At 35.4% G+C, this 14,333-nt stretch overlaps 1 protein-coding gene across 16 annotated transcripts in view; it reads left to right on the top strand.

Annotated features, from left to right (window-relative positions):
- Positions 1-14,333, top strand: part of MYO9A (myosin IXA) — a 256,411-nt gene that overhangs the window by 138,018 nt on the left and 104,060 nt on the right. For 13 of the 16 annotated variants that reach the window (XM_027553121.1, XM_027553119.1, XM_027553114.1 and 10 more), the window contains one exon: positions 3,692-3,811. The exons of the other annotated variants lie outside the window; for them this stretch is intronic. In XM_027553121.1, the coding sequence (XP_027408922.1) occupies positions 3,692-3,811 (120 nt within the window). The remainder of the gene's footprint in view (positions 1-3,691; positions 3,812-14,333) is intronic. 16 annotated transcript variants of the gene reach the window in all.

Raw genomic sequence — 14,333 nt, 5'->3', positions numbered from 1 at the left:
GGACGGGGGAGCCTGATGGGCTGCCGTCTATGGGGTCGCACAGAGTCGGACACAACTGAAGCGACTTAGCAGCAGCAGCCTCTCTTAGGTAGATACCTTAAAGAATTGAAAACAGGTGTTCAAACAAAACTTGTACCAGATATTCTTAGCAACATACTAATAGTAGCCAAAAGATATTGATAGGAACAATTCAAATATTCATCAGCAATTGAATGGATAAACTGCTGTATCCATACAATGGAGTACTATTCTGTCATGTAATGAATGAGGTACTAGTACATGCTACAACGTGGATGAAGCTTGAAAACATTTTGTTAAGTGAAAGAGTAAGGCACAAAAGGTCACATACTGTATGATTCCATTTATATCAATTTTCTAGAATAGGCAAATCTGTATATAGAATATAGATTAGTGTTTGCCTAGGACTGGAGTGGGAAGACTGGGAAATGAGAAGGGAAGTGATGGTTTAAAAATACAGGGTTTCTCTTTGATATGATGAAGGTATTCTAAAATTGGTTGTGATGATGGTTAAACAGCTTTCGGAATTTTACTAAAAAACCTCTGAATTGTACACTTTAGATAAGTGAATTGTGTGCTATGTGAATTGTATTTCTATGAAGCTATTATATACAAACGCACACAGAATGAATGTCTATAGTGGCTTTATTTATAATAACCCCCACATGGAAACATCCAGATATCCATCAGTGAAAGAAACGATAACCAAGTTGTGATATATTCCTACCTTGTTACATTATTTAGCAATTAAAATACTAAACTATTGATAGGATGAATGAGTCATAAAAATAATTTATCAGAAAGCCAGACATGAAAGAATATGTACTGTATGATTTCACTTAGTTTAAGAACAGGTTAAATAATACATAGATCTTTACTTGGTTGACTCTGGGAGGGGTAGGAATGATATTTACCAGAAGGGAATACAAGAACTGGTTGAGGTGATGAAAATGTTCTGTATCTTGATTGAGGATTACATGATGTAACTGTTTAAGCTTATCAAACTATGTACTTGAGATTAGTGAATTTTATGGTATGTGAAATTTATCTTTAAAAAATGGCCATTAAAAATATACCTTTAAAAAAGGCCTGGGAACTGGCATTATAGAAACTGTTATAGGATCAGAGACATGGTTTCAGATTTGAATGCTACGAGGAAGCTGGAATTAAGCCCCTGTTATGTGGTATAAGGAGCTTCAAAGAGCTTGAACTTTTCTGTCACTGAAAAGATAATTGAAAAATTGTGTTTATTGGCCCTGCCTAGGAGGAACAAGAATAATCTTATCAATATGTGTAAGGCCTTGGATAAAGTTTGAGAACAAAGCTTGCCTAAAAAAATTAGTGTTCTGTATCTTCACCATGCATGGGTTATGGCTGTTAACCATGCATGGGAATTTATGCAGTTTGATGCATAATCTCAGACTGAGAAGTTATCCAGACTAGACTAGAAACTAGCACAAGCAAACACTAAATAAACCTTTTAAGAGTCTGAGACTCCACTGCAAATGTACTTATAAAACCATCCTAGGAAACCAAATTATCTTGACAGGGAGCTGCTGAACACAACAAAGAGAGGAATATCAATTTAAGGTTTAGAAATAGTATTAGAGTGTGTAAAGCAATCTTTAAAATTGGTAAAGAGTTAAAAGAAGGCATAGAAAGCAAAATGAAAGAATTTTCATTCATACCTGAATTGTAGGTATGCCGGTAAGACACAAAATGATCACAGATAGAAAATTACCCATTATCCAGTTGAAATTGTGCTTAGTAGGGCTTCCTTGGTGGCTCAGATGGTAAAGAATCCACCTGCAATACGAGTGACCTGGGTTCGATCCCTGGGTTGGGAAGATCCCCTGGAGGAGGGCATAGCAACCCACTGCAGTATTCTTGCCTGAAGAATCCCCATGGACAGAGGAGCCTGGCGGGCTACAGTCCATGGGTTGCAAAGAGTTGGACACGACTGAGAGACTAATATGAGTACAATGGCTATATCAATTTTGAGTGAGTTTTAACTTAAGATTACATGATAATTTAGTATATTTAATATTCTGAACTTTTATACGAAACACTTTAATACCATAATTTTCTTAAATTATTTCTGACTGCTGTATATCATTAGTTATTGAAGGGCCTGAAAGTCTGGTGATAACTTTAGAAAATTACAATTTGGATAGAGTATGAGTAGAACTCACGAGGTGTTTTTTTCCTCAAATGGTCCCCCTCCACTGATAGCCTCCCAACTGTACCCCACCGTGTTACTAGCCAAATGTAGGCTCATGTGAGCCTAAGCATTCCTTCTCTAAGCACCCAATCAAGGTGGGAGATTATTGAGAATAGAATATTTTTATTGAGGTATCTCTTGATTAAGAAATGGTGGTAACTTGGTAAAACTTGTCTCTTTTGAACAGTTGCAACTATGTACTCTCCATACTAAATAAATGAGATAATGTTTTATTAGCTTATTTTTAAATGAACTAGTATGAATTCTTAAAATATTGTACAAAAACCTGACTATATATCAGATATACAAATATGTATACCTGTGTCTGTCTATTGTAATCTATTGTTATGGCATCATGAGTTTCTATCTCCTTAGCTGAGAAGTTGATGCCTATTCTCTGGGTGTTGGTATCCAGTTTAAGGAATTATAGTTTGATTAAACCATGCTTTGCAAACCTCTTTGAATTACTCTGCCTGTGTTTAACTTTTAAAATGATTCTTCCTCTAGAACTATTCATAGATAGTATCTTGTTCCTAATTATACAGTACGTGCATACTAGTGGAACTTTAGTACATAATTATGTGTTGCTTAGTTTGCCTCTGTCTGTTTTTAAACTATTCACTTTTGTGTTTTAAAGGCAAAGTTACTTATATTTGAACTTAATGTCCTAACTCTAGAGATGTTCTCCGTATAAATGATTCTCAACACCTTCCAAGCCTGGAAAACCCGAATTCTCTTTAAATCCATTTATTCCTAATGTTTACGGTACAATCTTCCTTCTCTCTTTACTGCTCGAGTGACCCACTGTTTCAGTAACACTAATCTGGGGCTTTGGTCCTTGCTTGAATGTGCTCTCTTCCCTTTCTTCCCAATAGTTAATTTTGACAGATTCTCCAGCTTTGTTTTTAGATTTATAAATACAGAAGTGCTGCTGGGTTTTCCTGTTCTGTGGTGCTTTTCTTTCTACTTTTTCAACATTGACACACTTGGATTTCCTACAAGTGTGGTTAATTGCGAGATTTGTGAAAGTTTAACTTTTGGTAAATTATTTTGGGTTTGTTTCTCTTTGGGATTCCATCAGTGTTTCTTACATTGTTGCCAACTGTATTCTAATTATATTTCAGACCTGATAAAAATGAGTCCATTTAAAAAGGCACCATACAAATTGTTTTTGTAATTTCCCTAGTATTTTAAATTAGAGATTTTTAGTGTGGTGTTAACACAACATGTTGAGTACTGAAAAAGAATACTTTGAATACCTAAACAGGACCTTTGTTTTTTTCTTTTTGTGTAATTTCTTCAAATTAATTGGAAAAATTATTCACATTTAACCACAATTACTTGATACATTTTTATAATAGTTGGCAGCATTGTCCTTGATTCTCTGTTGGTGTGGGCTTATATAATGTCTTTTTCTTTTCTCCATTTTTTGTTTTTCTTTTGCTTCCTAAGGACATGATGACACAGCGCCATGTGCAGTTTTGAAAAGTATGGATAGTATTAGCTTTCTCCAACACCCAGTCCACCAGAGGAGCTTAGAGATTCTGCAGAGGTGCAAGGAAGAGAAGTACAGTAAGGCTGCAAATGCTGATTAATAAACTCTGTGTTATCACATCCATTTGGAAATGGAAACCAGGAGCATTCTACACCTAAGTGGAACCTAAATGGAATAGACAATGTGACCTCTATCGTCCTTTGACCAGAGAGTCTCAGGATACCACCATTGAGACTTTCATTCTTTTTCTTGATATAAAGAAAGAATTGATATATACATAAAGATAATATACATGTTCTTTTAATTTGGATGACTATTTATCTATGATTCTTGAGTTGTTATTTATACTTCGTTACAAACTTTTAATTGATTTCCATTTTTGTCTTTAAAGTATCCAAGTGATGAGTAAAAATGAGTGTTGGTTTTTTTCTGAACTTTATTGAAATCTAGTTGAGGTAGAATAAACTGCAGGCCAAAGCATACAGTTTTGACATATATGTGAACTCATCACAATCAAGATAATTAACATACTTAACAGTGCCAATAATTTCCTCTCTTTTGAATTCCTGCTGATTTTTATGCTTATTTATACTTGAACTTCAACATCAGCAGTGTTGTTTTCATGTATCATTGGCAAATCCACTTAGTTTGACTATACTTCTCCTATCAGACTTTGCCATGTCTGGTTTGGAGCAAAACCACCAGTTAATGTTTTGGCTTAAGGAAGAATGATAGAGTCATAATGGGTGTTCTTCTTCTTTTTTTTTTAATATAAAATTGGTGTGAAAAGATGCCCTTGGTCTTCATTTTCTCCTTTTCTATTTGTTCTACTCATTCTGCATGAAAATGGATTCTTTTGGTTGTGGAATTATTGTTGTTTGGCTGTTGCTATTGCTGTAGTGAGAATAAAGGGATCCTTAAGAATACTAAGAATACTTAAGAATACTAACTCAGCAGTTTGCATATAATATAATGGACCTAAATTAGTTAGTCTTGTATTTTGAGCTTTTTACTGATCACAGATTTACTTTGTTAACTTCACAATTCTGTGATTGAAATTCCATGGAATATTAGTGTTTAATTATCAGTAAAAGGAGAATATAAGTAGAATTCCTAAAGGCAAATGTTGTGGATTCTTTCTTCAGTTCTTCTTACTATGCTGTTTTGGTATAAGAAAATGTGTAATACATTTTGAAAAATATTATTAAAATATTTTCTCATTCTAGAAAAGCAAAGGTAAGTATTTAATTAAAAAATACATCTTAAATGTTACTGTTAATTGTTGCTCTTGTTTTTAAAAGGTATACAAGTCTTTATTCCAAATACACATCTTCCTTTTCTAAATCTTTTAATCCAGGAGATAATATTGAAAACAGTCTACAAATCTTTTGAGGGGGCACTTAAATGAGTTCTTTTTAACTTTTAAATAATTCCAAGTAGTTTATTTGCTTTGTCAATTTTCATGACTCACAGACCTGATTGTTTCCAGGTAGGTATGTATGGGTGTAGAATAGGAAGGCACCAATTTCATCATGAGCTGCAGGAGGATATTGTACATTGTACTCTTGCAAGTTTATTTCTACATTTGTAGAAGTGGACTTTTCCATTACTTTAGGTAGTTTGTGCTATTTTCCATTATAGTACTACCAATAATTAAAATTTTATAATATATAAAATTATAAATTCAAGTTTGGGAGGTTGTTTTAAAAAAAACTGGGGACTAATTTTAAGGTAACAGTTTATTAAAAACACTGGAAAAGAGACCAAAAATACTAACAGACCAAAAAGAAGCAGAAACTAGTGGGAAGTTTATTCTTTAAAGTAAGTAAAGTAGTGGGTAGAAAGAAAGAAAGTGAAGTCTCTCAGCCGTGTCTGACTCTTTGTGACCTCATGGACTGTAGCCTACCAGGCTCCTCCGTCGATGGGGTTTTCCAGGCAAGAATACTGGAGTGGGTTGCCATTTCCTTCTCCAGGAGATCTTCCTGACCCAGGGATTGAACCCCGGTCTCTCGCATTGTAGGCAGATGCTTTACTGTCTGAGCCACTGGGGAAGTCCATGCGTAAGAATTGGGAATTTGTGGCTTTTTACACAATGTACTCCCCAACTCCCATAGCTCGAGGGACAGAAAACCACACTAAACTGGTTTGAAGTGTCAGAGGACTAAGTTGAGGACTGGTAAAGAAGCTTGAAGTTTAGGAGGAAAATCCTGGAATGGAGAGAGCTGCCAAAAGGCTAACATCCAAACTTAGAGCCATCCATACCTAGCTGACTGCTCTGAGTATTTGGGGGAGACTGTAGGAGCTCTGTCGAAGGGTAGTATAAACCACTTCCCTGACGGCCCAGTGGTTAAGACTCTGTGCTCTCAATGCAGAGCATACGGGTTCAATCCCTGGTCAGGGATTAAGATCTGCATGCCACACAATATGGCCAAAAAGATAAATAAGTAAATAGAATTGCAAACCAAATAGATAATTTTTGAAAAACACAAGTGCAATTTACTGATTTTTTAAACTGAAGGCCTTTTGTTGTTTCTTCATAGCTCCTCTTGGGGGATAGCTGAATTCTCTCTGTCTTTAGTTAGAATCCCAGAAGTAGAGGTGAGAGAGAAAGAGGCAAAAAACTATAGTGGCTGAAATGGTAGATTAAAAACTACTCATGTTTGAGAAAAACTAACTTGGAGATTCAAGACAATCAGTGACCTCCAGCTAGAACCAATACAAAAGAAAACCACTACTAGACACATTGTAGGCAAGTTGCTAAATGCCAGAAATAAAAAGGAAATCTTGAAAGGAGCCCAGAGGAAATTACATTAAATATAGGAGAATGCAGGCATACCTCTGAGCAGTTTCAGGGCCGATTCTAGATCACTGTAATAAAGCAAATATCACAATGAAGGGAGTGACATGAATTTTTTGGTTTCCCAGTACACATAAAAATTATATTTATGCTATACTGTAATCTACCAATTGTTCAATAGTTTTATATTGGAAAAAAATGATATACCTTAATTAAAGATACTTTATTGCTAAAAAGTGGTAACTATAATCCAAGCCTTCAGGGACTAGTAGTTACATCAGAGATCACTGATCACAGATCACTGTAATAAATTTTGTAATAATGGAAAACTTTGAAATATTGCAAGCATTATCAAAATGTGACACAGAGACACTGTGTGAGCAAATGCTGTTGGAAAAACGGTGCTGATAGACATGCTCAACACAGGGTTGCCACACATCTCCTTGTAAAAAATGCAGTATCTCCAAAGCATGATAAAGTGAAGTGCAATAAAATGAGACTTGCTTATAATGATATGATTAACACCTGTCTGCTCATTGAAAGTAATGGAGGCTTAAATTTAAAATCCAATAGAACAAGACCCAGAAAACAAAAACAGCTGTAAAAGCTATGAGATCAGACGAGTTAATTGTCTATTAGAAGAAAAATCAAGTCTGCAGAAAAACGTAACGGAATTCATTGTTATTACAGTGCATCATCCACAATGTCCAATCATCAGTTAAGGAAAGTATCTTTCAAAAGTGAAGCTGAAATAGAGACTTCCCTGATGGTGATCCAGTGGCTGAGACTGTGCCCTCACAGTGCAAGGGGCTCGGTTTGATCCCTGGTCAGGAAACTTGATCCCACATGCCACAACTAAGAGTTTGTATGCCACAACTGAAAGATCCTACATACTGCAATGAAGATCAAAGTTCAAAGATCCCCCGTGCTGCAACTAAGACCTGGGGCAGCCAAATAAATAAAAATATTAAAAAACATACTTTAAAAAAGAAGCTGTGATGAAGACATTTTCAGTTAAATAGATAATCTGAGGGACTTTATCCATGATATGTGTTCCAAGAGGAGAAATAATGGAAATTCTTTAGGTTAAAAGGAAATGACATCAGATGGTAACTTGGATGTATAGTAGAGGTTGGTAAATGTTTTCTGAGAAGAGTCAGATGATAAATATTTTAGGCTTTGTGGGTCATATGTTGTGTTGAAACAACTCAGTTCTGAAAGAGTTATAGACAATACATAAATAAATGAGCATGGCTACATTCCAATACAATTTTTTTATAGACACTGATATTTAAATTCCATATAATTTCCACATGTCACAAAAATACTCTTTCATTGATTTTTTTTCCTTCAGTCATTTAAAAGTTAAAAATCTCTTTTAGCTTATAGGCCATGCAAAAATAGGCAGTGGGTTTGATCTGTACTTTAGTTTACTGATCCATGAATTATTATAAGGAATAAAGAAACCAGAAGTAATACATAGGTATAAAAATATGACTATACATATTTTCTTTCCTTATCTAGTTCTTTTAAAAAGATTTATGGTTTTTTTAGGGTAAAAATTATGATATTGTTCTCGGGGTTTAAAATGTGTCCATCAATTTTTTGATACTCCTCCCTTCAAAAGGCACATAGAGTACTTATTGATTTCCTTCTAACAAATCGAATGTGGCAGAAGTGACAGTGTGTGACCTTTGAGGTTTAGACATAAAAGGTATTGTGGCTTTTCCTCCTCCATTTCATTTCTGGTCTCCCACCTTCTCTCTACATTGATTAGTCTCTGAGATTTGCAGGGAGGAAATTAGAAGAGAGGGAAGAAATTAGGGTTCTTAGGAGCATGAGCTGCAACTCCCACAAAGATCAGGAGCCCTGGAAAGGGAAGAAATAAGATGCTGGGAAAAGAAAGAGTGAAGGAGGGTGTGATAGAATGTTCCTTCAATTTAAACCCATACTTCTGACCTTCTTGGGATATAAGATACTGTAATGTTCATGAACAAGATGAGGGACCAGCAATTTATAACTTGTGTAATGCAGCTACGGGGAAGGCAATGGCACCCCACCCCAGTACTCTTTTCTGGAAAATCCTATGGACGGAGGAGCCTGGTAGGCTCCAGTCCATGGGGTCTCTAAGAGTTGGACACAACTGAGCGACTTCACTTTCACTTTTCACTTTCATGCATTGGAGAAGGAAATGGCAACCCACTCCAGTATTCTTGCCTGGAGAATCCCAGGGACAGAGGAGCCTAGTGGGCTGCTGTCTATGGGATCGCACAGAGTCGGACACGACTGAAGTGACTTAGCAGCAGCAGCAGCAGCAGCAATGCAGCTAAAGTGCTTTGAAGAAAACCAATAGCTTTAAATTCTTATCTAAGAAAAGAAATAAGGTTAAAAATCAGTGATCTAAGCTTTTACTTTATGAATCTACAACAAGAAGAGCATATTAAACCCAAAATAAGTAGAAGGAAGTAAAGAATAAGGAACTAAAACCACTGAATAGAAAGCTGACAGCATTAGAGAAAATCAGTAGAAACCAAAAGAGCAATTTTTGAAATTAATAAAGCTTGAGTCCAGTACTGATCAGTAGAACTTTCTTTGAGGATGAAAATGTTCTCCAGCTATACTCTTCAAAACTGTAGCGATTAGCTACATATTGTTATTAAACACCTGAAGTTTTTTTAAAAAATTTTAAACTGGAATTTAATTAAAGCAGCTTAAATTTGAATGGCCACATATATCTGGTGGCTGCTGTACCTGGATAGTGTAGTTCTAGCCATTCTGATCAAGAAATATGAGAGAAGACAAAAATACTGTTATTTGAAATGAATAAGACATTTACGTATGGTATAGACATCAAAAGATTGAGGAGAGAGAATGAATATAATGAATATAATGAATATAACCAAGATTAGACAATGTTACAAGAAAAGCTGGGCTGGATGAAGCACAAGCTGGAATCAAGATTGCTGGGAGAAATATCAATAACCTCAGATATGCAGATGACACCACCCTTATGGCAGAAAGCGAAGAAGAACTAAAGAGCTTCTTGATGAAAGTGAAAGAGGAGAGTGAAAAGGCTGGCTTAAAACTCAACAGTCAAAAAACTAAGATCTTGGTATCCAAACCCATCACCTCATGGCAAATAGAATGTTCAAGAGAACTTTGATCCTTACCTTATATTATACATAAACATTAACTTGAAATGGGTCATGCAGCTCTTTGCAAAGAATAAAATGTTAAATTTACACAAGAAAACCTGAGAGAAGATCTTTGCAGTCTTGGGACAAAATTTATTAGATGGAACGTAAGAGCATGAAGTGTAAAAGAAAAAAAACTGATATTAATTATTGAAGTTCATCAAAATTGAAAACTTTCAAGATATTGTTAAAAGAAAAAGCATCTCATAGCCTGAGAAACAATATTCATAATAACTTATAATACATAACTGATAATGGACTCGAAGACAAAATATGAAAAAACTGCAATAAGAGAAACATCAAAATTGAAAACTTTCAAGATATTGTTAAAAGAAAAAGCATCTCATAGCCTGAGAAGCAATGTTCATAATAACTTATAATACATAACTGATAATGGACTCGAAGACAAAATATGAAAAAACTGCAATAAGAGAAACATCAAAATTGAAAACTTTCAAGATATTGTTAAAAGAAAAAGCATCTCATAGCCTGAGAAGCAATGTTCATAATAACTTATAATACATAACTGATAATGGACTCGAAGACAAAATATGAAAAAACTGCAATAAGAAAAAACTGTTTTTTAATTTTTTAAAAAAACTTCAGGTGTTTAATAACAATATGTAGCTAATCGCTACAGTTTTGAAGAGTATAGCTGGAGAACATTTTCATCCTCAAAGAAAGTTCTACTGATCAGTACTGGACTCAAGCTTTATCAATTTCAAAAATTACTCTTTTGGTTTCTACTGAAACTTGACCTCTACGGGTCAAGAGGTTTAAGCATACGCTTAGAAAAGAAGATACATGAATGATCCCTAGGCTCTTTAAAGATTGCCAGCTTTATTAGTCACTCAGTATATCTTCTTCAGTGGCAGTTTTTCCCTATACTTGACCAACTATATGCTTACAATGAATATGTTTTGCAATGTGTAAATTTTGCCATAATTTAAAAAATTAATTGCTTAATCATGAAGCCTGACATAAATTATAGATATGTAAAAAAGACTATTTTTCATGGAATTAAGAATATTAAAAAAAAAATATAGAAACCCCAGGAAATGTCTGCACCTTATTCATAAGGGCTTCCTCCAGATCAGAGTGGGAACCAGCAGCCTGCTTGCCTAATATTGAGGAAGGCTCCAGTTCTTGGAAGACCTGAGGTTTGTGGCGGGGCACTTAGATTATGACATAGGGACCTTCACATTACTCTCAGAGATGAGAAACAGCCTGGCATTTGGAGTCAGGCAGGACTAGGCCCAAATTCTGGCTCTGCCACTTAGCCCTTGTGTTACTGTGTGTGGAAGGTGTTTCTCAGAGCTTCAGTTTCCTTCTCTGAAAGGCAGTCCCTCTGCACAGGGGCAGTGCGAGACTCAAATGTGATAATGAATGCCAAAGCCCTTTGGCTATTGCCCTATACAGAGACTTGCACTAACATAATTTAAAATATTCTAAAAATGTTACATGACTAGAATTCCTGTTTGAAAATGGTCGACAGAAACACGTACAAGGTATGCCAGTATATATTTTGATGAAGCCTGGAGGTATGTCAGGGAGCTGTTTTTATTGAGTTGGTAAAATATGGCTATTTATCAAATTTTGGAAATCAATATGGGTAAACAAACATGAAGGTCTACCTTATAGACAAACACAGTAATAACAAAAATTGAATATTTGTGGGGGAGTGGGGCACTCTGCCGGAGAAGGCAATGGCACCCCACTCCAGCACTCTTGCCTGGAAAATCCCATGGACGGAGGAGCCTGGTGGGCTGCAGTCCACGGGGTCGCTAAGAGTCGGACACGACTGAGCAACTTCAGTTTCACTTTTCACTTTCATGCATTGGAGAAGGAAATGGCAACCCACTCCAGTATTTTTGCCTAGAGAATCCCAGGGATGGGGGAGCCTGGTGGGCTGCCGTCCATGGGGTCGCACAGAGTCGGACACGACTGAAGTGACTTAGCAGCAGCCGGGGCACTCTCCACTGTTCTTGGAACCTTAGTTTCCTGATCAGGGGTTGAATCCTTGCCTTCCACAGCAAAAACGCAGGGTCCTAACTACTGGACCATCACAGATTTCCCAGAATCTTTATCTTTTAAAGTAGCATAAGAAACCTTCATGTATCGGGAAAAAAATAAGTTTGAAGAGTGAAATAAATATGAAATAAAATATGAGAAATAAGTACTATGATTTTAAATTAATAAAAGTATGAATAGATTTACATCACCAATTAGAGTCTCACAATGGGTTTTTCAAAAAGTTTAAATGATATCATAAAAGAAACGTGCATAAAAGAAATACCCTATTGCGTTTACAAGGAAGATACTCCAAAAAAAGGGAAGAAAATTCCCTGTGAGCAGTTGACAGTTTAAGAAGAATTTAAGAACATGAATCCAGTAAAGCAGTAGCACAAATTTAAGACTATGAAATAATCAGAATGATACTGAAACAGGTTTTGAGCTAAAAGCAGAGGTATAAATCAACAACTATGTGATCTCAATAAGTAGAGGAAACATAATTGAAAATTGCATTAATAGTATTAAGGAAAGACCTGAGATGATTATGTGTCAATATGCAGGAGAAAAGAATGGTATGGAGAATAGAAAATGATAATTTGTCATAAGGATAATTTATATCCACGACTTAGGAATTGGATAAGTGAAATGAAATCAATGCATTCAGATATGTAAGAAAATAAAGTTGTTCAAAGTTCTATCTGAATTTGTTGATCCCAAGACATATGTTTTCCGTAACAGTTTTTATATGGGTATAGATGTTATGTCTTCAGTTCTCCTGGGTATATACTTAGTAGTGAAATTTCTGGGTCAAATGGCAACTCTTTAATTTTTTCTTGAACTGCTAGCTGTTTTCCAAAGTAACTGTGTCATTTCACATTCAGCAGTGTATTCATGAAGGACTTCCCAGGTGGTACAGTGGTAGAGTCCACCTAGCAGTGCAGGACACACAGGAGATGTGGGTTCGATCCCAGAGTGGGGAAGATCCCCTGGAGGAGGAAATGGCAACCCACTGCAGTTATCTTGCCTGGAGAATCCCGTGGACAGAGGAGCCTGGTGGGCTACAGTCCATGGGGTCACAGAGTCAGATGATTGAGCATGCAGCACATGCATATGAGTATATACAAGGTTCCAGTTTTTACGTGTCCTTGCCAACATTTATCTGTAATTTTTATTATAGTCATGCTAGGGTGTGTGATGGAGAGGAAATTGCAACCCACTCTAGTATTCTTGTCTAGAAAATCCTATGGATAGAGGAGCCTGGTGGGCTCCATGGGGTTGGAAAGAGTCGGACATGTCTGAAGTGACTTAGCACGCATGCACAGGGGGTGTGAAGTACAATCTCATGGTTTTAATTTCATTTCTCTGGTGACTAATCATATTGAACATCTTTTTATGTACTTATTAGCCGTTTGCTTGTCATCTTTGGATAAATGCCTATTCATATCCTTTGTTCTTTTTAAACTTGGGTTGTCTTAATATTATTCAGTTGCGAAAGTTCTTTTAATATTCTAGATTCAAGTTTCTCATCAGATATTTGATTTGGCATTTTCTACCATTCTATGGATTGCCTTTTCACTTTCTTGATATAGAATCCTTTGAAACCCCAAAGTTTTAGATTTTGATAATTTCTTGTTGATCAGTTTTTCTCTCTGGTTGCTTATTCTTTTGATGTCTTAGCTATAGAACTATTGCTTAATCCAAGGTCAGAAATATTTACTCCCACGTTTTAAGAGTTTTGTACTTTTACCATTTATATTTTGGTCTTTGATCCAAGTTCATTCTTGTTTTTTTTTTTTTTTTTTGATGTGGACTGTTTTAGAAGTCTTTGTTACAGTATTGCTTCTGTTTATGTTTTGAATTTTTGGCCATGAGGCATGTGGGATCTTAGCTTCCCCACAAGGGATCAAACCCCTGCCTTCTGCATTGGAAGGCAAAGTTAACCACTGGATCACCAACTTCATTCTTTTCCGTGTGGTTATCTAGTTTTCTCAGTTTATGTTGAAAGATTATTCTTTTCTCATTGAATTGTCTTGGCACCTTTGTCAAATTTCTTTTGATCATAAATGTAAAGGTTTATTTCTGTAGTCTCTGTTCCTTTCCATTGATCTATTTGTCTATCTTTATACTGTCTCAGTTACTATATGTTTATAGTAAGTTTTTCATTCAGAAAGTATGTCCAACTGTGTTCTCTTTTTTCAACATTAGTTTTGCTATTCTGGGCCATTTGTATTGCCATATCAATTTTAGGGTCAGCTTATTCATTTTAGTAAAAAAAAACACAAACAGCTGGAATTTTAAGAGAGATTGCATTGATCTATAAATGAATTTGGGAACATTGCAATCTTAAAACAGTATTAAGTTTTCCAGTCCATGAGCAGAGATGGCTTTCCATTTATTTAGGTTTCCTTTTTAAATTATTTTTTAAGATACTTTGTAGTTTTTCAGTATATATTTTGTATTTTTTTGTTCAACTCATTCCTTTTATATTATTTTAATGCTATTATTAATGGGATTGTTTTCTTAATTTCATTTCCAATTGTTAGTTGCTATTGTATAGAAACAAAGTGGATTTTTAAATAGTGATCTTATATCTTG

This window comes from Bos indicus x Bos taurus, chromosome 10 (genome assembly GCF_003369695.1).
Source record: "Bos indicus x Bos taurus breed Angus x Brahman F1 hybrid chromosome 10, Bos_hybrid_MaternalHap_v2.0, whole genome shotgun sequence".
Lineage (NCBI taxonomy): Eukaryota > Metazoa > Chordata > Mammalia > Artiodactyla > Bovidae > Bos > Bos indicus x Bos taurus.
The sequence above is the reverse complement of the archived record's forward strand: the minus strand, read 5'-3'. Positions and strand labels throughout refer to the sequence as shown.